This window comes from Pan paniscus, chromosome 8 (genome assembly GCF_029289425.2).
Source record: "Pan paniscus chromosome 8, NHGRI_mPanPan1-v2.0_pri, whole genome shotgun sequence".
NCBI classification, from domain to species: Eukaryota; Metazoa; Chordata; class Mammalia; order Primates; family Hominidae; genus Pan; species Pan paniscus.
In genome coordinates this window covers 128,068,931-128,092,673 of record NC_073257.2, presented here as the reverse complement: position 1 = coordinate 128,092,673, position 23,743 = coordinate 128,068,931, and the positions used below count along the sequence as shown (strand labels likewise).

The 23,743-nt window shown below is 43.2% G+C and overlaps 1 protein-coding gene across 10 annotated transcripts in view; it reads left to right on the top strand.

Annotated features, from left to right (window-relative positions):
- The window catches only part of GFRA1 (GDNF family receptor alpha 1), a 217,475-nt gene that overhangs the window by 57,427 nt on the left and 136,305 nt on the right, over positions 1-23,743 (top strand). For 5 of the 10 annotated variants that reach the window (XR_010113209.1, XM_003825617.5, XM_008950950.5 and 2 more), the window contains exon 5: positions 5,170-5,184. The exons of the other annotated variants lie outside the window; for them this stretch is intronic. Coding sequence is in view for 4 of the 5 variants with exons in the window: in XM_003825617.5 (XP_003825665.3) it covers positions 5,170-5,184 (15 nt within the window). In the remaining variant the exon portion in view is untranslated. The remainder of the gene's footprint in view (positions 1-5,169; positions 5,185-23,743) is intronic. 10 annotated transcript variants of the gene reach the window in all.

Here is a 23,743-nt window from a genome sequence, read left to right as displayed (position 1 = left end):
TTTGCAGTGCTTTACTGTAAAAGCACTTGTACTTGAAAGAGAATTTTCTTTCTGCAGCTCAAACCACAGGAGGACTCGCAAGACAGCTGTCTCCCCAGGTGAGACTTCTTAAATGGGAGTTAAGTGCATGCATTTCAAGAAACTAAACTCCCCTCATATATAATTTAACCTAGAAAAGAAAGCAAACTTGAGAGAGTAGTATGATTACATTGTTTGAGAACTAATAACTTTACCTCCCCCAGTTTTATGGAAGTCATGCACAGTTTCACTGTTTGCCATACCTTTAATACTGTGGGGTGTGGGCTAAGTGTGATATTGTAATAATAGTGAGGGTTTCTCTAACCATAGTTATGGACTATGGATTGAAATAGTAAATTATTCCTAGCAGACTGAATGGGCAATAAGACTGCCATCCAGTTCTCCTCATAAAACAAAGCAATAGATAAATAAAGCAGAGCCAACTCACTTAACCTGCGTGGCTCTGTGCACTGCTAATTACGAACCCAGGCGCAAGAGAGGGGTTCACCCAGAGTGTAGTTAAGTCATTTTTAATCGAGGTAAACACTAGTCATGTGGATGAGTAGCACTCAAGAAAGTTTAATCAGCAACATTTAGGAATCACCCAGCCTAATTGCCATAACTTATTAATAATAATAAATAATCGAGTCTTTTTATGGCCCCTGTCTCTGGAGGACTCAGTGCATTAAAGATCTCTAGGGTGTGAATCTCTTAGTAGCTGTGGGGGAAGGGGCAAATATCCTCGATGCTCATTCCTAACTGAAGAAATTGGACAGCAGGGCTAAGAAAGGCAATCTGAGTTCCTTCTTTCTTATTTTCTTCCTCCCACATCTGAATCACCAACTTATACACGCCCTTTCATCTATCTATAGGACCAGAATGGCTCCAGGGGCTGGTGGGGAGAGGGAGCGGGGGGTGGGCAGGAGAACAGGCTTTCCTTTGTCCATGTGAATGATTGGGGTTGGGGTTTTCTCCCTTGGGAAGTGAGTATGAGCAGAGCTTTGTCTGAAGGAGTTCATTTCCTCTTTACAAGTGTCTCTGGTGCCCTTTGGGCTCAACCTGATTGTGGCTAGAGCGGCCACTGGCAATTCCCCACTCCATACTGGCATGATTTCCAATTCCTGCAAGAGCAGAAAAGATGGCCCCGAGTATTATTCTCAGAGTAATTCCCCACAGCAACCGATGGAATGGGAAAACATTTGTATAAATCATCTAATTTTACCTTCTCAGCCCCGTGACAGGGGTATTAGAATATGCCTGGGTTTTCAACAAGGAAACTCAAGCTCAGCAGGTGTAATAGATTGACTCCTGACTTTGTGGTTGGTTAGATTGAAAGGAGAATATTACACTCAAATTCGAGGCCTTTTGATTTGTGTAAATGACTACTCCCTATAGTTTAGGAGATGGAGGTGGTGGACAGGAACACCAGGGTAGCGAATGGTAGGAATATTTCAATGGCTAATATCCTTTGACATCCACAATTTGGGAGAGGAAGTTAAAATGTAGCCAACAGAACAGAAACCGCCTTCTTCTCCTTTATTTCCCGTTTGTCTGTCCATGAATCATTTGTGCCTGAGCTATGATCACTGTTTCATTCTGGAAAAGTGAAATTTTAAAGAAGGTACCCAAACCATTATTACACCAAAAAGATAAATAATAGTAAGAATGGAATGATTTATATACCTCAGACCACAAAAGACATAAACTTCGAGTATTCCAAGATAATTCATGTGCAAAATTGTTGCAATATTTGTACTAGTATTTATTAAAATTTACATTTGAATAAAACGGTGCAAAATGTAAACGAAGCTGAAAAAGAGTTTTTGGAAAAATCTAAAATAGCTACTGTGAGTTTTTGGAATCGAAGATACAAATAGTTACTCCATGTATATTTGTCTGCTAAAGCGTGAAATATACAATGGAAGTGGACAGAATAAGGTCACTAAATCCCTGCCCGAATTTCCATCCTCCCTGTCCACTGATACTTTTGAGTGATTCAAATCAGTACTGAATTTTGAAGGAAGTGCTCCTTGTCAAAACCACGCAGAGGAGGTTGAGGATTCTGGACGGATGTCGAGACTGAATCCGTATTTCAAAGACTAATCTTATTTCACTAATGTTTTCAGGGTTGGAAATTTTTGTCTGTATTCATTAGAGGGGAATGATAAATCTCTAGTTTGTACTTTGCTAATAATAGTGATGAGCTTTTGTGCTTCATTAAGGTTAAATGAATCTCTTGTGGTCCTGGCTCAGCCTTTAACTCCATGTGTGATCTTGAGAAAAATCTCTGAACTGTCTGGGACTCAGTTTCCTCACCTGTAAAATGAGGGGGTTGGATCAGATGAGTGCTAGGACAGACCAGCCCTCTTTCCCTCCCTCGTAGGTAGGAGCTTGCCATGGCCAGGCAGGTAGGACCCACAAAGGTGATTAAGAGACACTGCTCTTGTCCTCAGGAGCTCATGGTCTATATAAATAACTCATTATAATATGAGCTATAATTGCAACATGCACAAATTACTCCAGGAGCACAGAAGTGGAAACAGTGAATTCCCTCTCTGTGGGAATAAACTTCACAGTGGCTGTGACATTTGAAGGCTGAGTAGGAGGGCTCCTCCAGGTGTGCCAGCTGGTCAGAGGGTGGTTGGTGCAGACTATGGGTTCCAGGAAGCAAGCGCATGTGAAAGTGGTATATTTAGGGAGCTGCACACGGTTCTCACAGTCTCTGGGCAGTGGCATCCCATACACTGCTGGATCAGAATTTGTACTAATGATGAATTACTGAGGTTAGAGACTACTGTATAGTGTGTATCAATTAGAGCAGAGTCAAGGTTTCCTGCAGTGGGACTGATAGGACCCATTTACATCCCAGTTGGCTTTGCTGAGTGTAAAAGAAATGGTGATGTTTTTGCCAATTCCCTGGGAATTATGAGCCTGCAATCTGTTTTACCTGCACCACAACCACTGGCCTCAGTGTGCCCTTGGGAGTATGAACGACTCCCTGTGGGGTCATGTGTGCCCAAGTGGAGTGAAAACTGCCACCATAGATCTTCTCTTCTTGCAGTCTGTTAACCTATGAGGTGCATGTCTCAGCCACACCACTGATGGACCCTTGGTTCTTTGTGGTTTTGTAGGAGCTGATGTTTCTGGTGATGACAGAGAACAAAATCAGATGTTGATGATATAGTTCCTACTTAGTTTTTAAGATGAAAATAACTTTAGTTTTAAAATTTGGGTTGTAAATGTAAGGCGTGTTCATTGCTAAAAATTAATACAGAAATGCTTGCATAAAATGTAAAAAGGTGACCCTGAATTCCATCTCCTGAAAATAAGCAATATTTCTGTGACCATTGTCACAGTTCTGTCTTCATACAGGGGGCACAAATGGGCTCAGGATTATATGTGCCATTTTGCTATCTGATATTTTCATTCAAAATAATCAAGGTCTTTATATAGCCATTTAAAACAGCTGCACAATAATCCACTGTGTGAGATATATTATATTTGGCTTGATTCCTTATTGCCAAACAATCAGGCAACATCCAGTGTTTTGCCAGTATAAACAATGCTATGATGAACATTCGTGTAGATTTCTTTTATACATTTCATTATTTCATTAGATTAGAGTCCTAGAAGTGGTATTGTTGGGCCAAGGAATGCATATTTAATCTTTTTTTATATACCATCAAACTATCTTCTAGAAGTTTCATTCCTTTTTACAATCCTACCATCAGAGCAGAAACTGGCTCACATCTGAGTGGTACTGTCTGTATCTCTGCTGGTGTTCTTTTGTCTTTAAGTTACTGAGTGAGAAAGCATGAGCAAATGAGCGTACTTTTGGAGTGAGTGGGAGGCGGTATAAGCAGGGTGAACCTGAATCCATGTGGGAGATGTCAAAAAGTACTTGGCATTTGTACATAAGTTTGTGAAAATATATGTATGAAAATGTTCATCACAATTCCTAATTGCCAAACGTGGAGAACAACCCAATGTCCAGCAACATTCGAGTGGAGAAATAAACTGTAGTATAACCCCACAGTGAAATACTACATGGCAGTGAGAATGAATGAGCTACCATGTGCTACAGTATGGATGACTCCAAAAGAAGCCAAGAAAAGGATTCATGTTGTATCAGTCCATTTACATAAAATTCAAAACCAGGCCATTGAATTTCTGGTGGGGGTGGTAGTTAGTGACTGCTTGTTTGTTTATTTTTTTAACTAGATGTGTGTGTGTGTGTGTGTGTGTGTGTGTGTGTGTGTGTGTGTGTGTGTGTTTTGAGACGGAATTTTGCTCTGGTTGCCCAGGCTGGAGTGCAATGGAGCGATCTCGGCTTACTGCAACCTCCTCCTCCTGGGTTCAAGTGATTCTCCTGCCTCAGCCTCCCGAGTAGCTGGGATTACAGGCACCCACCACTGCGTCTGGCTAATTTTTGTATTTTTAGTAGAGATGGGGTTCCACCATGTTAGCCAGGCTGGTCTTGAACTCCTGACCTCAGGTGATCCGCCTGCCTCAGCCTCTCAAAGTGCTGAGATTACAGGCATGAGCCACCGTGTCTGGCCCTAGATGTGTGTTTCCTGGTGTCAGTGTAATTGGCATTTAGGGTATTTAGTAGCTTCTCAATGTTTGTTGGAAAAAATACATTAATTTTTTTAACCTTTCTAACACACTTTGACCATGCTTGTTCCTCTGTGGCCTTGAATGAGTTATTTAACTTTCTAGAGCCTCAGTTTCCCCATCTATAAAATGAGAACTATAATAAAACTTACTTTATAAGATTGTTGTGAAAGTAGTATTAATATAAATAATAGCTGCTGATTTTTCTATGTTTACTATGTACTGGGCACTGGTCTAAGCTCTTAAAATGTATGACATCATTTGTTTAATTTTTCCCGTACTTAGATCTATTTTGTGGTTTAGGGAACTGTAAGTCACAGAGTTAGTAAGTGTGAGGCCAGGATTGAAATGCAAGCAGCCTCATTCCAGAGCTTGAGCTCTTAAGCACTGCCTCCTGAGTTAAAGGAAATATGCATAGAGTGCTTAGCAAAGTCAGCATATGTCATCATCATACTGTCCTTTTCAACATTATTATTAATATTTTTTCTCCTCTCTTTCTCCCCTCTCCCCTCCCCTATTTTTCTTCTTTCTTGGCAGATGTTTTTCAGCAAGGTAAGTTCACTGTTTCCTGCCTGCTTTTTCACTGGCTGTGCTCTTTGGGGAACATGGGTATGGTCTGTGTACAGAGGGTTATGGGGTTTCCCATTCTCTATGGACATGTCATTTGGGCCCTCAGGGACACCATGAGGACAGTGGCTTAAAGTGCCATCAGCCTCCCTGGGCCTCTGCTGTCCAACCTCTGCTTCTTCCTCTGAGCCATGCTTGGGGGTAAGATGTAGACTGGACAGCTGGGCAGGGACGCTTGGAGAGGGGTCTGTGGCTGGGCCCTGGAAGGAGAGAGGGATCCTGTGGGCCTGGTGAGGACTGATACTCTGGAGGGGAGTCTGGGGGAAGGCCACTGTCCGTTGGGGCTCCTGCATCCGGCTCAGCTGCTGCTCCTTATACCAGTGCCAGCGGAGATTCCTTTGCCAAGCAAACATGCCACTGTTGTAGAGGTGTGGCAAGGCCATGGCTGGCTGGTCACTTCATGCTTTTCAGCCTCGCCAGCTGGGTCTGACTGAGATAGTGTCACCCAGGTGAGGGTGTGCAGTGTCATCTGTTTTACCAGGCAAGGTCATGTGCTCTGAGGAGCTGGAGGTGAAATCCTAACCCCACATTGGCCCATGTTTTAGTCCCCACTTAGGATGCAGAGCAATTGTGCTCTGGGGTGCAGCAGGAGACTCATGGGTCATGGCCTCCTCGAACCTTCTGGATATACGTCAAGGGGGAATTGGCTTTTTATCACAGCTTGACACTACTGGGTAAAAGTAGCAGGGCATCACTGTTTGTAGTCAAGCTGGGAAATATGTTGGTAGCACACATCTGCTGTGTCTTTCTGGAATCTAAGGCTGGCTTTACAATAAAAGAGACTGGTTTAAAAATACACCCAGGCATTCCATAAATAGCTTCCAAATAATCTTACAGGCTTGGTATTTTCACAACTGTTATTTCACCCCAAACATGCAGCGTGTGTTATGGAGAATATCTGCTTTCTCTGATAGAAGTGCAGTTGTGGATAACAATGAGGGTACTGTCGTATTGTCTTTTAAGAGTCTGGAGTCATAGACTTACTTTTATAAATAATTCATAAATCCCAACAAGCTATAAGTAATAAGTTCCATTTGGCTAGAGACTAAGAGATGAGCAAAATTGAAAAGGTGTCGTGACTGTTCGTGTAATGAAAGTGCTGCTGTCAGGGCCTGTTGCTGCAGTGAGTTTTCTTCCTTGACAAACTGGGGGGTCAGTGGGGCACTCTAGGCAGATCATTTTTTTTCTGTGCACTAGAATGTAAGCAACCCCACACTGAATTGCATTTTTCCTCTTGAAACACAAAACATTTGAGTTTGGAAAGTCTTTCTGGAACATGTGTGTTGAGGTTACTGGAGAATGGGGAGAGGGGAGGCTGGTGTCAGATCTGGCTTTTCTACACACAATGGTGAGCGTTCATGGTGGTTGTAATTGGCAGAAAAAAATGGCTTACCAGACTGCCTCTGTCAAGTTTGCCTTCTTTTTTAATCAGTCATGCCATTCGATTGATGGGATTTGCCTGTCAGTAACAATGATATGCAGAGCAAAAGTTATAATCATCTACAAATCACTGGCTATCGAGACTTAATAACATCTGCCAGAGATGGAAGCCGCAAGCTACCCATTGCTCTGTGTGTCAGTGGGCGGCCGCTCCCTTATAAGGTATTACTCGGATTTCAAATGGAAGGAACTGAACTTGCTTTTGTGAATTATTTACATGGCTCTGGCCATATTGGACCATTTCGTATGGAGACACATTCTCTAAAATAATGGCAAAGAACTCGCCCGCTGGTACCCCCTCCTTACCTTTGTTTCTGGCCATCCTGCTTATGAAAATATTGCTCCGTAAAATGTTCAACTGGTGACAGTTACATCAGCTCTGTGTCTTACAGACAGAATCTAAAACCGTGATCTCCACAAGGTCTTCTGTGGTTAAAACTCAGGGCCAGAATTGTACCATTAAGTTGAAATATGGGGATGATAAATTGTGCTAGAAATCAACAAGCAGAAAACGACTTAGCTTCAAGTGAACAGACGCCACTGCGTTGTCTGAGGCCCACGCATACAATGGCAACATTGAGTGGCCCTGCCTTCCTGGACACGCCATGGGCATCCAGGCCCTGCTTGCTTTGACTTGGCCAAGAAGTCATGGGCAGTTGGGGGAACACCACTTGATAAATGTGTGCTTCTGTCAGTGAGGGAGGGAGGACTCTGCCCAGTGGAGTCCCTGCCTGTTTGGGCTGCTGTGCATTGTGGCAGGCAGAAGAGGGAAGCAGGCTTGCAGTTGACAACATCAGACGTTCTCAGAGGAAACAGAAGTTATTTCCTCTGGATTGCATTATCTTATATTTCACTACAGATCAATCTTATTATAGTAGGTGACAGCACAGCAGTTATTGCTGGGTTTTTCTCTGCTGTGTCTGTGGCATGTGCACGTGAGAGTGTGTGTCTACCCTGCTCTCATGTCATTTTATAGCTTCTTTCTGTTCTTTCATCTGTAAATGCCACTTGCTGTGATGCTTAGACCACAGAGTCTGAGGACAGTTAAGGACCAGTGGGCTTGCAGCTGGGCCTTTCTACATACGAGTTCCAGGGCCACGGGGCCATGTTTTCAAGGAGCCTTAATTGACCTACATTCCCTGTTGTCCACAGAGACATTGGGTAGCTCTCAGGAATTCCGAAGTGCCATAGAATTGCTCTTCACAATTTCAAATGCAATTGAAAATTCTGTATGCGCATGTGTGTCTAGGGTCTTGAGTTTTAGGGTACTTTAATACCAATCATTTACTAATGATGAAGTCAGGACCACACAAACACACATGCACGCCTCATTTGAAGTTACTGAAGCACGTTTTGAATGCTCATCCGTTGCCTCAACCTTGATTCTGAAATCGAACAGAAACTGAGCAAGCCGCTTGGAAATCACAACAATACCACTCAGCAGAGCATTTTAAAGCGTAAGTGGGCGCAGTATAAAGATTTCACCATTTAGTTAATTCTCCCTGCGCTGTCAACTGAAGTCCCTTGAAGACTCTGAGCCCAGAGAGGTATAACCTTTCCTCCTCCCTTGTTCTTATCTGGAGCCAGGATCTTATTAATGGAGAGATTTTTCTTCTGGCTCCAGTAATTTGCCATACCCCTCAAACACAGGGCATGACATGTTTATTCTGCAGCCAGTACATATGCGCAGGGCACTTTCTAGACCTTGAGAATAAGTGAAAAAGATAGCAAAGGGTCCTGTTTTCGTGGAACTTATAGTCTAGCTTGAGGGGCATTCTGTAGTCAAGTTTACAAATAAGGTGAATTCAAACAGGGATGAATGAAGAAAATATCTCAGGGTGATGTGCCAGTGGCTACTAGGGCCACTGCAGAAGGAGTGGCCAGAGAATGACAAGTAGGGCCAGTTATTGAAGTATCTGGGGGAGGACAGAAGGATTTACAAGGTAGGAACACCCCGATGTTCCAGGTTCAGAAGAAAGCCTGGGGTGTGTCTGGAGCTCGTGAGTGAAGGAGAAAGTTGTGTGAAATGAGCAAGGAGAAAAGGGCATCTAGGGAGCTGAGAGAAAGGGAGTCAGAGGTGAATTTTAAACAGGAGAATGGCATGGTCTTATTCACATTTAAAAATGACCACTCTGGATGCTGCAAAAACACACAGAACAGTACATGAGAAGTGCAGATCAGGACCAGCGCTGATGGCTGAGTGGGAGGCTCTAACTGCCGTGCTTCAAGAGTCTCTGCTGTCTCGGGCAGTGAGAACGAGTAGCCCCATTCCTAGCCAGCTCACCTCTGCTGAGTGCTCACTTTCTGCTCGCTTTGCCTGAAGAGGGTCTTGTGCCCATGACTTACATCTGCTGTCCTTAAGGCTGGCAAATTATGCTCATCAAGACATTATTAAAATATTCCTATATGTGTCTTCAGATTTTAAAAAGCCACTTTTCTGCAATACATACATACATGTGTGTATCATATGTATTACATGCATATGATATATATATATATCAATCATATATTTTTAAGCCTCAGCTGAGTACGATGCAGAGGAAAGACACCAAATTCCAAGGTCTCCAGGACCACTGGCAACAAAGAAAGGGGGTTTTTGTAGGACTGTGTCTCCTTCGACACCACATGCCCATTTGCCATGGGTGGCTACTCCCCAGCTCTGCAGAGTGAGGCCAGGCAGGAATTTGGACCCACAATTGCCACATAGCCAGGATTTTCTAGAGAAGCCAGGAATCTGGAATGGTGTGCCAGACCTTACAATGTTTAAGCTTTTAGTTAAAGGTTAAACAAACAAACTGAACTCATCTATGGCCAGAATGGCCTCTGATCTCAGATTGGTGACAGGTGATTAGGAAACCTCAGTTTTTCTCCAGCAGGGTTGCGACATTTGCAGGGGGAGTTTGGCCAGGTGCTTTGGCCTCTGGCCTCAGTTTTCTCATCTGTAAAATGAGAGAATTGGAGAGATCTCTGACCCTGTTTGTCTTTCTGTAGATGCTCTATCTGGAGAAGTTTTAAGTGGACTTGAGTTAATAAAGTACAGTAATATCCCTTGTGCAGGTTTTGGCTATGCACTAGATAACCTGGGTGAAAGCAGAGGCTTCTCTCATGGTGGTGAATTAAGGTTAAAAGAATGTGGTTTCAGGCCGGGTGCAGTGGCTCACGCCTGTAATCCCAGCACTTTGGGAGGCCGAGGCGGGTGGATCACGAGGTCAGGAGATCGAGACCATTCTGGCTAGCATGGTGAAACCCCGTCTCTACTAAAAATACAAAAAATTAGCCGGGCGTCGTGGCAGGCGCCTGTAGTCCCAGCTACTCGGTAGGCTGAGGCAGGAGAATGGCGTGAACCCGGGAGGCGGAGCTTGCAGTGAGCCGAGATCGCGCCACTGCACTCCAGCCCAGCCTGGGCGACAGAGTGAGACTCCGTCTCAAAAAAAAAAAAAAAAAAAAGAATGTGGTTTCAGAAGTGTAACCTGTTCACATGGCCATTTTGAAACATCAGCTCTTTCCCATATGGATAAATACTGGAATCCACAATGGATGGCATTGCTTTTATTAATTTGAAGAGAACAATAAATCATAGTTTGGTTTCTGGCAGCCGAGCCAAGCCTGTTAATTGTCGGGGTGGGCTTGTGGTGACGGGCCCACTGCCATTTATCAGGAGCTTGACTTGAGCTCTTTTGCGTATTTCAAACTTAATGGTCAAACTGCTCGGCTTTCGTCTTAGGTTTACTCAGCCACTTCTGAAAACCCATCTATTATAAAGCTGCGACCCCTTAGCCATGAATTATGCTCCCCCTGATAATGTCTTACATTATGAAAGATTGTTTTCTTTATGAGTGTGGGATTTGAGTGAATAAATGAAATCTATTTTTACCACTTCCAGGTAAACATTCCAAGTTGTTATGTGATGGCAAACTAGGAAATGAGAAAAATGCATGAACACTTTTATGGTGGAAACTAGTTGGCTCCCCAGTCACACTCCTCTGTGCAAATGTTTCAGTAGAATCAGTAAAATATTCGAAGTCATGTAGAAAATGCATCCATCTTTCCGGCACAAACGGAACAACATTACCATTTAATTTTGCGTAGATTCACTTTGTGTGTGTGTGTGTGTGTGTGTGTGTGTGTGTGTGTGTGATGTATGAGGAAAATGATAACCAGATTTAAATAATCACTTTCTCTGAGATGTTGTATCACATTCTACGGGGGCTGTGCGAGGCTGCCTCTTCCCTGCCAGGTGACCTTGGGGTGGAGCTTTCCTTGTCACAGATTCATTGTGTGCCCACTCCCATCTGAGGGCATGAGTTTGGGGTGAGGTTTTAAAGGGGGTCTCCCACCGCTAACTTGTCTTTCAAAATTCCTTATCAGGAAAGAAGGAAACTTTTAGATTTTTTTGTTGAAGTCGTGGCTATAAAAGAAGAGCAGTTTGTCCTTTTAAAGAATATATATATATATATATATATATATATATATATATATATATCTTTTTTTTTTCCTTTCTTTTTTGAGATGAAGTCTAGCTCTGTCGCCAGGCTGGAGTGCAGTGGTGCGTTCTCGGCTCACTGCAACCTCTGCCTCCCAGGTTGAAGTAATTCTCCTGCCTCAGCCTCCTGAGTATCTGGGATTACAGGCACGTCCCGCTACGCCCAGCTAATTTTTTAATTTTTACTAGAAATGGGGTTTCACCTTGTTGGCGAGATGGTCTTGATCTCCTGACCTCGTGATCCACCCACCTTGGCCTCCTAAAGTGTTGGGATTACAGGTGTGAGTCACCGTGCCCGGCCCCTTTTAAAATTTTTATTGGGATAATAATAATGCTAGTATTTGTGTGCCCCTGTATTCCAGACATTGAGCTAAGTATTTTGCACACATTTCCTCACTGAATCTGCCCCCAAACTTTATAAGGTACGGTCATGTGCTGCATGACAGTGGTTCAGTCAATGACAGCATTAAATGATGGTGGTCCCATAAGATTATAATATTGGATTTTTTAATGCATTTTCTATGTTTGTATATACTTAGATTCTTACCATTGTGTCACATCATATCAAGGGCACATTCTATCAATGTGATTTATGACAGCTGATGTTGATCTTGATCACTTGGCTGAAATAGTGTGTGTCAAGTTTCTCCACTGGTGTGGTTACTTTCCTCCTCCTTTCCATACTATACTCTTTGGAAGGAAATCTATGCATAGCCTGCCTTTAAGGAGTGGGGAGTTATGCTCCACCTCATTGAGGGTCGCCTATCTACATAAATTATTCTTCTGCACTGGAGACTTGGCACTTATCCCTCATGTATGTATTTATTCAATAACTTACATCAATATGAACTCATAGGTATTTATGCTTTGAGTTCTAATCTATTACTATTTTATTTATTTTGTTGCTCAAATTGTTCCCATTTTGGCCACTTGGAGCTCTTTCAGCTGGCTTCTATGCCCCTTTGACATATTCCTTAACAAAAGTAACCTTTTGAGCACTTCTGTAATACTTATGGCACTAGAAGATGCTCCAGGCTCATCATTTATATTTCCCACCGTAATCCCACAATCAATAGGATTGTACAATCACTTCTCCAAGGAGTCCTGGTTCTGATCATTGAAGAATGATACGAGAAACCAAGATCTGGGTGTTAGGTGTGCTTATTGCTACCAGGGTGTCCTTTCTTTTCGGCCCTCCTAGCTGACAGAGCAAATAAGTATATGCATGTACACTGACCTGTGCATATGCACATATCTGTAAATATTTATATATATAACCAGGTGTATAAATATTAAATTAAGCATGAGTTCCTCTTGATGTGTTCGACTCTAACCCATCACCACATGGATCATTCTAGCCTCCTCTCACTGGTTATTTGTAAATTCCCACTCCCATGGTAAGACACCTGGACCAGGATTTTGACTTCAGGTCAGTCTACCTGGGTTCAATCTGCTTTCTTGACACCTAGAGAAGGGCTTTCATCTACCCACAGTGGGACAGAGTCACAGATCCTTGACACTTTCCAAGGCCAGATATGACTGCTCAGATGTAGAAGTACAAGTTTATTGCATGCCCTTCTGCTTCTACGCCAGACCCAGGCTTGTTCTCAGGACTTCTCAGCCAGTTCTAGCTTTGCTAGTTTCTCAGTGGGTTTGCCTTATCTAGAGCAGAGGCCAATTGCATAGTGTCTTGTTTCTATGCAAAGGCATTTGTGCTTTTCCCATAGCATAGGCAAGCCAGGGACAAAACAACAGAACTGTTTACAATACTCCAGCTGTTGAGTGCTTAAACCCTCTGTACCTTCCCTAATTGATTGAGTGCTTAAACCCTCTGTACCTTTTTCCCAATTGAGATTGTTGCTCACTGGGGACCAGGATAGAGCCATCTTTTAAGTCTCTATGAGTTTGTCCTCGGGCTAGATTATGAGGCTTCTGGGAATCTCCTGCTTGGGCAGGAGGGTGGTCGTGTTCATGAATGGTTGAGCATGTTTGTCTGTTTGGGCTGGTGCCCATGTGCCAACTTCCCCCAGCTGTCTCTCTCTGATGTCCCTTCCCAGATGCCTGTGCTGGTGCACAGTCCCCTCCAGCCAGAGCTGTTATTATTTGGAGACCTGCTGTGAAGGCTGCATCTATCAGCCAGCTGACGGGTGCCTGTGGAGATATGTGGAGCCTATTTTCTGATTCTTTCTGCAGCCTCTGATGCACCTGGTTCCCTTCAGCCCAGAAGTCAGAGAGTGGGGGCTGCTTGAACCCCTGATGTCTGGGAGCCCCACTCGCATTGTTTTTGGAGTCTGGCTTGCTGGAAGTCACAGAGAATTACAAACAATTGTAGTTGATTCATACGAATTTTTTGTTAGCAGCTGAAGTGATCTTTTGGAATGCAATTTGTGAGTTCATAGAAATGTGTTCTTTACACTTGACAGTAGGTTTGGTAATATGTTCTGCTGATGGCTGGGTGTGGCCACTCATTGACAAGTGGCTTTCTTCTAGGGGATACCGGGCCAGACCTCCTCGAGCCCTGATACCTGCCTTCATTTCTAGCACCCCTCCCCCATCGCACCCCATTCATCTCCATAAGGCTTGGCCAGATTGATCCCTGTTCTTCAAAATGCTCATCCACGGCTGCCCCTATGCCTTTGGATGGATTGATTCCTCTACCTGGAGTTCTTTTACCTCTTTTCAGCACCCCATCCTCAGAAAAGTAGCCAGGGTCTGCCATCAAGGGGGCTGGCCCAACTGGGGATGTAACATGATTTGGATTTGTGTCCTCCCCTTAATCCCAAATCTCATATCAAATTGGAGGAGGGGCCTGGTGGGAGGTGATTAGATCATGAGCGTGGATTTCCCCATTGCTGTTCTCATGATAGTGAGTAAGTTCTCACGAGATCTAATGGTTTAAAAGAGTGTGGCATGTCCCCCTTAGCTCTCTCTCTCTCCTGCTCCACCATGGTAAGACATGCTTGCTTCCCCTTCCACCATGATTGTAAGTTTCCTAAAGCCTCCCAGCCATGCTTCCTGTTAAGCCTGTGGGTCAATGAAAGTCTTTTCTTTATGAATTACCCAGTCTCGGTTAGTTCTTTATAGCAGGGTGAGAATGGACCAATACAAGGTGCTTGTCTCTGGTGTGTGTGGGGAGAGGCAGACTCTCATTTCCACATGGTCTTCTACTGTCTTATTATGACCATATTCACAGCCACTGTGACATTTTCCTTTGAAATCTTTGAGAAGGTGCCGCCCAATGCTCCTTATAGATATACTGCTGCTTTTGCTTATTCTTCAAAACTCAGCCCAAATCCTTTCTGCTGGAAGTCAGGTTGCCTCTGACTTCCCCCACCCCTCAAGTGGGAGTTCTGCCCACCCTTCTGTTAGCACTTTTCTCCCGCTCTCAGAATGATCTGTCTACACATCTGGCTTCCCACACCAGATTGAGCTCCTAGACAGGATGGAGCTTGTCTTTTATTTTGAATCCCTGGCACCCAGTGCAGTGTTGAGCACATAGTAGGGGCTCAATAGATGTTTGATGAATGAAAGTGGAAAAGAGGACAAAGCTCGGAGGAATCGGTGTTTTGTGTGGGTTGAGTGTATGTACATGCTTCTTGTATGTTCGTATTTGATAGCCTAGGTCCTTTTATGAGGTTGAGGCAGAACTCTGGTAGTGTAATCAATGATCATGTTGACAGTGAATCCAAATCTTACCTTATTCTTGGATCCAGAAATCTTTCTCTGTTTTGTTCCCTCACTACCATTCTTTGGAGTAGGTGGCAGAGGTGAGGGGAATGGGGACAGTGTTTGGACTTAGAATGAATCAGCAAGTATTTACTTGCCCAGGTTTGTACAAGCCATGGTCAGGGACCCCAGGGGACTTAGCAGATACTGCCTCTGTTTTCTAAGCACCAACAGTTTCACTGGAGACCCAAGCCTGGTTGGTCTGTGGGTGCTGTCCTCTTCCAGTGCAGGAGGAAGCTTTACAGATAGGTGCCCCTGAAGGAGAGGCTACTACAAGAATGGTTTGGGAGGTGGTTTTGAAGGAAACTGAATGTCTAATTGGGCAGGATAAGGGCAACCCCGGGGAGTGAGGGGCGGGAGGAGGACAGTCTGAATGGAGGTGGAGACCAAAACAAGTATGGTGTTGTTTTTATGGGATGTTGAGAGGGCAGCAAACCTGGCAGACTCTGGGTTGAGATTGGATGGAGCCAGTTATGGAGCCTTTGCAATGTGCTTACTGCAAAAGACCCTCTGTTTTCTTCTGCCCCCTAACACTCTCAGTATGATTGAAGAGATTTTTGTCTACCAAGTGAATAGTATTGGCTATTGAGTTTTCCCATTTATATTACTCATTTTTATTACTCCTTTCATTACTCAAGGACTACTAGTCAGTGACTCAGCACTCCCAATCAGCATGAATATTATACCCCCGAGTGGATGGAATACCACCTCCTTAAGAAGAAAAAAAATGTTATTTTAGATAGCTTGAACAATGATTTTCTTGGTTATTTAAAAACCTAGGCAGCAGAGTTTAGACTTGTTCTAGAAAGCCCAAGGAAGTCATTGCAGCTCTTTAAGCAGAGAAATAGCATGCACTGTGAGCACACCATAAAACTGTCCATATTGTTTGTGGGGTGGCAGAAGATAATGGTTGTTTCTGCTAACTAACTAACTTACTGTGTGCCAGGCATGTCAATGAGCGCTCCACATACATTAACTCGCTTTCTCCCCAGAATGATCCTGGTATAAACTTAAATGTTTTTGTTTCCCCCAAAGTCATATGTTAAAATCCTAACCCCAAAGTGTGCATTAGAAAGTGGGGCCTTTGGGGATAATTAGGTCATAGGGTAGAGCTCTCATGAATGGGATTAGCACCCTTATAAAAAAAGACCAGAGAGCTTCAGCTTTCTGCTCTTTGCCATGTGAGAACACAGGAAGAAAGCCTCCATCTGCAAGCCAGGAAGAGAGTCCTCACCAAGATCCCCACCCCGTTGGCACCAGGATCTTGGACTTCCAATCTCCAGAACTGTGAGAAATAAGTATTTGTCGCTAAATAAATCTTTGTGGTTTCAGATATTTTGCTATAGCAGATCAGGCTGACTAAGAGAAACCCCATAAGAGTTACATACTCACTAATCTCCATTTCTATCCCCAGGTCTCAGATGCTGAAATAGATCCCCAAAACATAAGTAGAAGTTAAGAAGTCAAACTTTGCAGAAGGTCTTACAGCTAGTGAAGGACTGAATCTGAGTTCAGACCCAGGAAATTGGTCTGAATTCTTTATGAGTACATTACATAGTCATCTTGAAGGAAACAGTAAACTGAGTGGGGCTTGCCACTGGATCAAGATAGACAGTGCCATAATCGGGCCAGAGATCTCACCCAGGCCCCAGAGAAATGAAAGCATGTGTCTAAGAAGGAGACTTGTACACAAATCTTCATAGCAGCTTTATTCATAATAGCCTCAAACTGGAAATAGTCCAGGTGTCCATCAGTAGGAGAAAGGACAAACTGTGATACTCATCAAATGGAACACTACTCAACCATAAAAAGCAACAAAGTTTGCACACAACAACATGACGAATTTCAGAAACATTACACTGAGTGAAGGCAGTCCTTCGCAAAAGAGGACAACATTCTATATGGTTCCATTTATGTGAAATTCTTAAAACTAAAATATTATGGAAAAGAACTCAACATCGTTTCCTTCTGGGGAAATGAAAGTAGAGATTGACTTGAAAGGCAAGAGGGAATCTTCTGGGATGATGGTAGTGTTCTCTATCTTAGTAGGGTTTTGGCTATACAGGTGTATACATTTGTCAAAACTCAGCGAATATACACTTAAGATTTGTGCATTTCACTGTATGTAAATTTCACTTTAAAAGGAAAAAAAAATGAAACAAATACCAACCCTGGTCAGTGATGTGTTCACTGAAATATTTAGGGACAAGTGTACTGGTATCTGCCATTTATTTTGAAATGCATATGAAATAAAATGTATTTATATTTACTGCTGGATGGATAGAGAGGTGGATAGATGGATACATTTGTGGTAAAGCAAGTATAGATTTGTGGTAAAGCAACATTAGTGGTAGAGTCTGGGGGTAGGAGTATGACTGTTCATTGTAAAATTCAACTTTGCTACATATTTGAAAACTTTATAATAAAATGTTGAGGAAAAAGAGATCCCACCCAGTTGGAGTCCTTTACATAAAGAGAGCTTATGTGGCCTCCATAGGGATAAATGCAGAGGTCTGTCAGAGGTGGACCACCCCAGAGGAGGAGGCAGGTTTGGGGTCTGGCTGCAGCGCGTCAGGTGAGAAGAAGGCTTAGGGCCAAAATGCCTGAGGGATGGCTGCAGAGTAGGCTCTGGACTTGGATGCTGCAGATACTTAGGATGCTATAATAAAGGATTACAAACGAGGTGGTGTAAAGCAACAGAAATCTATTCCCTCACTGTCCTGGAGATTGGAAGTCTGAAATCAAGGTGTCAGCAGGCCATGCTCTCTCTGAAGGCTCTAGAAGAGGATCTGTCCCGGCCGCTTCCAGCTCCTGGGGATTCTCAGCAGTCCATAGTATTCCCTGGCCTGTGGCTGCATCACTCCCATCTCTGCCTCCATCATCACATGGTCTTTGTCTCTGTATGTCTCTGGATATCTTCTTTTCTTATGAGGACACCAGTCATTTGGGATTTAGGGCTTACCCTAATCCATCGTGACCGCATTTTAACTTAATTACCTTGGCAAAGACCCTATTTCCAAATAAGGTCACGTTCTGAGGTTCCAGGGGAGAAGAATTTTGGGAAAGAATTATTCAACCACTACAGATGGATGACCAGCCAATCTAGGTGGCCCACAATAAAAGAGAAGCATCAAGGGAGGACTGGGGCAAGAAAGAGAGTCCAGGGCTGGTGGACAGGGAGGACACCTGAGGAAGATAGAAAAGGAAACCAGTTTACGTTTGGCAACAGAAGGAAACCAGGGCTTGGGAGAGAGGAAAACAAGGCGAGTAGCTTTGCAGGAAAGGGCTGTGTCTCAACCTGGGCCTCTCTATCCATTTATCTCCTGCATATCTTAAAGAATTAAAATGTAAATCTCGGAAATTAAATCCATGGGTACAGTGTAAATAGAGGAGGCTTTTACAGAACAGACAAAGCTGTTCTTTTTCCTTATTAAACAGCCAGGGGTGGGAAAGCACGTCTGTATGCACAGGTTTTATTTGAGATGGATTAAGGTTCGTGATGAGTGAATCTCTGAAGGATTGCAGGTGCAGTTCTCATAAGCCCGCAAAAGTTCAGCTCCTTATCTGAGGCTTATCCAAACCTGATGAAACCTTTTAGGCCAGCGTGGAGGTTTGGGACCTCCAGCAGTTGAAAGTTAATATCCTGCATCAGGAAACCACCTGTATCGTGTGGGGGCGTTGAGGATAGAGGTCTATAAATTAATGCAGACTCCGATCAGAAGCCTGCTGTGGTTTGGGGCTTCCTAGGCTTGGACCACCCACTCTCTTTGGTGGATGGATTACAAGTTCAGCCCTTTTAGCCCTTGCAGAGGAGGAGTTAATGCATCCTAGTTCTTGGGATCTTTTACCACATTTAGTTCTCACATCAGCTTATAGGATCTGGCTCCGTGACCTGCCACTGCTGTCACCACACTGGCCTTCCTGCAATGTGACTCCCTCACTTGCTCACTCACTTCCACGGGCCTCCATCTGGTCCCTGGGACCTGTTGTCCAAGCCCACGCATGCCTCAGCACTCTGGAATAATCCGCCTGTAGCTGGCCACTCTTCATTAGGCAGTCACATCCTCAGAGATGCTTGCTGTAGCCATCGTGGCTAAAGTATAACCTCAACACACTGCCCTGAAACTCTACCCCATGTCCCTGTTTAATTTCTTTGTAGCACTTCTAGTGGGTTTAGTTGTATCCCCCACAAAATTCATGTCCACCTGGAACCTCAGAACGTGACCTCATTTGGAAATAGGGTTAGTCAATGTCTTAGTTCATCTGGAACTGTGTGTGTGTCTGTGTGTGTGCACATGTATTATATATAAAATACACAGATATACACACATATGCAGATGCACGTGCACACACATGTATAAATGATAGACACATATATATACATAAACAATATACACACATACATTCCAAACTACGATAAAATACCATAAATTGGGTAGCTTATAAACAACTGAGCTTTATTTCTGACAGTTCTAGAGGCTGGGAGGTCTAAGATCAAGGTGCTGGCAGATTCCGTGTTTGGTAAGGGCTTAATACCTGGTTCAGAGGTGGCACCTTCTAGCTGTGTCCTTATGTGGTGGAAGGAGTAAAGCAGGTCTCTGGTGCCTTTTTGGAGCCCTAAGGGCCCTAATCTCATTCCTGAAGGCTCTGCTTCCATGAATTAATCACCTCCCAAAGCCCCCACCTCCTAATACTATTGCCTCGGTGATTAGGTTTCAACATGTGAACTTCAGGGAGACACCAACATTCAGACCCTAGCAATGAAGGATCTTGAGAGGAAATCATCCAGGATTTAGGATAGGCCACAAATCCAATGACTGGTTGTTCTTCTAAGAGGAGAGGACATGGAGAGAAGGCCACATGAAGACACAGGCAGAGACTAGAGATGTGCTGCCAGCAGAAGCAGGAAGAAGCAAAGAAGAGTGAGTTCCTAGAACCTTCAGAGAAACCTTCAGCATGGCCCTCCTGACACCTTAATTTTGATCTTCTGGACTCCAGAACTGTGGGGGGGAAAAATATATATATGTATATTTATAAGTATTTTTATATTTCTATATTTATATATGTATTATATATTATATATAGTATTATATATTATATATTATATATAGTATTATATAATATATAATATATACTATAAATTATATATTATATATAGTACTATATATTATATATTTTATATAGTATTATATATAATATATTATATATGGTACTATATATAATATATATTATATATAGTGTATATAAAAACATAAATTTATAAATATATATAAATTTATAAATATATATTATATCTATATATTTTTTGAGACAGAGTCTCGCACCATCACCCTGGCTGGAGTACAGTGGCACAGTCTCATCTCACTGCAACCTCCACCTCTCAGGTTCAAGCAATTCTCCTGCCTCAGCCTCCCTAGTAGCTGGGATTACAGGCACCTGCCACCACGTCCGGCAAATTATTTGTATTTTTAGTAGAGATGAGGTTTCACTATGTTGGCCAGGTTGGTCTCGAGCTCCTGACCTTGTGATCCACTCACCTCAGCCTCCCAAAGTGCTGGGATTGCAGGTGTAAGCCACCATGCCCAGCTGTTTTTTTTTTTTTTTTAAGACATCAAATTTGTAGATTTGTTGCAATAGTCCTATTAAGCAAATACAGTAGTCAACACTGTCTGAAATTACTTTTCATTTTTTTTTACTTGTTCCTTGCTAGAATACAAGCTACAGAAGTGCAGGGCCCTGGCTGTGATATTCATCCCCACATCCCAGTGTCTAGAACAGGGCCAGGTGTTATTGAATCAGGTGTATTGAACCTTATGAGTGTTCAATAAATATTTGTCAAAATAATTAACCTTGTGAGATAGGATTTGTTGTCTTCATCTCTGGCTGATGAAACATACATTCAGAGAAGTTTAGTAACCCACCCCAAATCAAACGGGGACAGAGTCAAGATTCAAACTCAGATTTTCTGTTCTTAGGTTTCACTGAATAGGGTTTGCAAGTTTGGGCCTGAGCTGAATTGCTGGGAACCAGGCAGGAAAATCTGAGTGCCCAAATGCTGATTTCTCTTACCTTTCCCTGATATAGAAATCAGTTTGTCCTCTACAACAGGAGTTGGAGATCACTGGGCCATGGACTGGTACTGGTCCATGGCCTGTTAGAAACCAGGCTGCGCAGCAGGAGGTGAGCGACCGGCAAAAGAGCATTACCGCCAGAGCTTCACCTCCTGTCAGATCAGCAGTGGCATTAGATTCATATAAGAGCATGAACCCGATTGTGAACTGCACATGTGAGGAATCTAGGTTGCACACTCCTTATGAGAATTGTCTGATTATCTGAGGTGGAATAGTTTCATCCTTAAGCAATACCCCCGCCCCTTGCATGGAAAAGTTGTCTTCCACGAAACCTATCTCTGGTGCCAAAAAGGTTGGTGACCACTGCTCTACAAGAATGTTAAGCAGATATTAAAAGGCTGTGAGTTTGAAGGACACAGAATTAGCAGTCTGGCATGCTGTGTGTCTCAGTCTGGCTGTGAAAGCATAACAAAAAAGATAGTGCTAAGTTAACAGGGCAATTTCAAACAAAGGGAGTTCTTTGTGAAGGTATTAAAGAAAGCTCAATGGGGGAGGTTTTTCTATACTTGGCCATGAAGGAAAAGAAAACATTACTTTAGCACAGGGGTTGGCAAACTATGGCCCAAATGCTGACCACCTATTTTTGTAAATAAAGTTTTACTGAAACACAGCCACACCCATTCATTTACATATTGTTTCTGGCTACTTTTGCACCACTGTGGCAGAGTTGAATGGTTTCCACAAAGACTGTATGGCCTGCACGATAAACGCTGAAAACATTTATTGCCTGGCTCTTTACAGAAAATGCCAGGGAAATGTCTCTTGTTCCTTGTCTGCCTTCTTTCCTGTGTCTTGATAGCAGTTTTTAATCAGAAGTCATAATGAGTGGAAATTTCAGAAATGGTTCTCAGTCTGTGTGGGGAATTAAGATGAAGATATTGATGATGAAATGAGCTGACCAATGGCGCAAAGATGCTCCTAAATGCTGATGTATCTTCTTAATTCAGGCATGTAGCAAACACTTACTGATGTCCTGCTATGTGTGAATCAGTAGGCCAAGGGTTGAATCATCAAAAAAAAATTAAAGTTGCTCAGTGGGTTTGTTTCTTTTCTAATTATTGAACATTGGTAATCCATAGATGTAGGGTAATTCTATATCAACCAGAATACTTAATCATTCAGAAACCCAGCTCTCGATCTAGCTAACTATTGTGTACTTAGTTGCATATCGACAAAATCTATACCAGAAATTTTAATTAACCTTTCAAACTCCCTTTCGATTTCTTCAGGATAAATTAGAAAACAGTGTCTACTGGGTTCATCTGCAGACAGGGGTAGTTTATAGTTGACCCAGCAAGGTGAGGGTGGGGGTCAGGAATGATTCACTGGAAATGGCTTTGTTTGCTTGCCTATCTGGTGGGGAAGAATTCATGGGTTATTTTTAGATATTGTGTTCTCATTTATCAGTCCACTTTGGCAACATTGATTTACCTAAGAGACTCAATTTGTAAATAGTAAAACAAACTCAGGGGATATTTAGAAACTACTTTCTGCATATTCAGCAGGTCAAGAGACTGCAAAGTATTAGTAACTCACCAGCTATCCTGAGGCTCCTCATTTAAGGTTTTATCATGAGCTACCTTTTTTTTTTTTTTTTTTTTTTTTATTAAGACGGAGTCTCCCTCTGTGGCCCAGGCTGGAGTACAGTGGCGCGATCTCGGCTCACTGCAAGCTCCGCCTCCCGGGTTCACACCATTCTCTTGCCTCAGCCTCCGGAGTAGCTGGGACTACAGGCACCCTCCACCACGCCCAGCTAATTTCTTTTTGTATTTTTAGAGAGCCAGGATGGTCTCCATCTCCTGATCTCGTGATCCACCCGCCTAGGCCTCCCAAAGTGCTGGGATTACAGGCATGAGCCACCGCGCCTGGCCCATGAGCCACCTTTTTATAGAAGGTTAACTCTCCTTGGCTCAGGTCCAGGGCTGGCACAGGTAATTTGGGGAGGCAGGTTGGTCTGGAAGCAGGTCTAAATGCAAGAATACCTCCTTCAAGGTTGGGTTAGAGAGGGTCTGCATCCCTCTCTGTCTCTTCTCAGGTAACAGGACACAGAATTTCCCCAACAAAAGCAGGATTTGTGTCTCTTAGGAGACCGGTTCTTCTCTGCTGGCTACATCAGAAAATACAACACAGATGTGATTGATGGTGAGGGATTAGTGACATTTCCGTGAACTTGGGACTTGATGAAACCCTTTATCTTTTATTCCCAAAGTGTGGTTTTGTTCACCTCATCTCCCCAAAGTGTGTTTGGTTTTATTTCCCTTTGAATGGTAAAGGATATGTTAATAGATTTTTAAGAATCAACTCAAAAAACGCCAAAGTCTTAAAAACGCTTTCTGTTTCTTTTCCCTCCCCAAACTTTAATAGCCCCTGGAGTGGGTGTGGAGGTGGCAGGGGTCCTTTGTATTTTCCAAACCCGCTGTTTGCAGAAATGGCTGTTATGACTGCAGCAACATAATTGCTCTTAAAATGCCTCAATAATAAAAAAAATCTATTTTTATTTTGTAATCTTGAGGCTCCTTGGCTTCCATTTTTCCAGGCCACTTTAGTAACTTCTGAAAATTAGCCTGACAAATACAGTTTCCCAGCTTGACCAAGGAACGGTTGTTTGTTGGAGGGGTTGGCTGTGTGTGTGGAGGGGCCTGGGAGAGATGGAGGGGGTAGGAGTTGTACAAAGCCGGTGGGGATTTGATTCCTAGATGGCAGC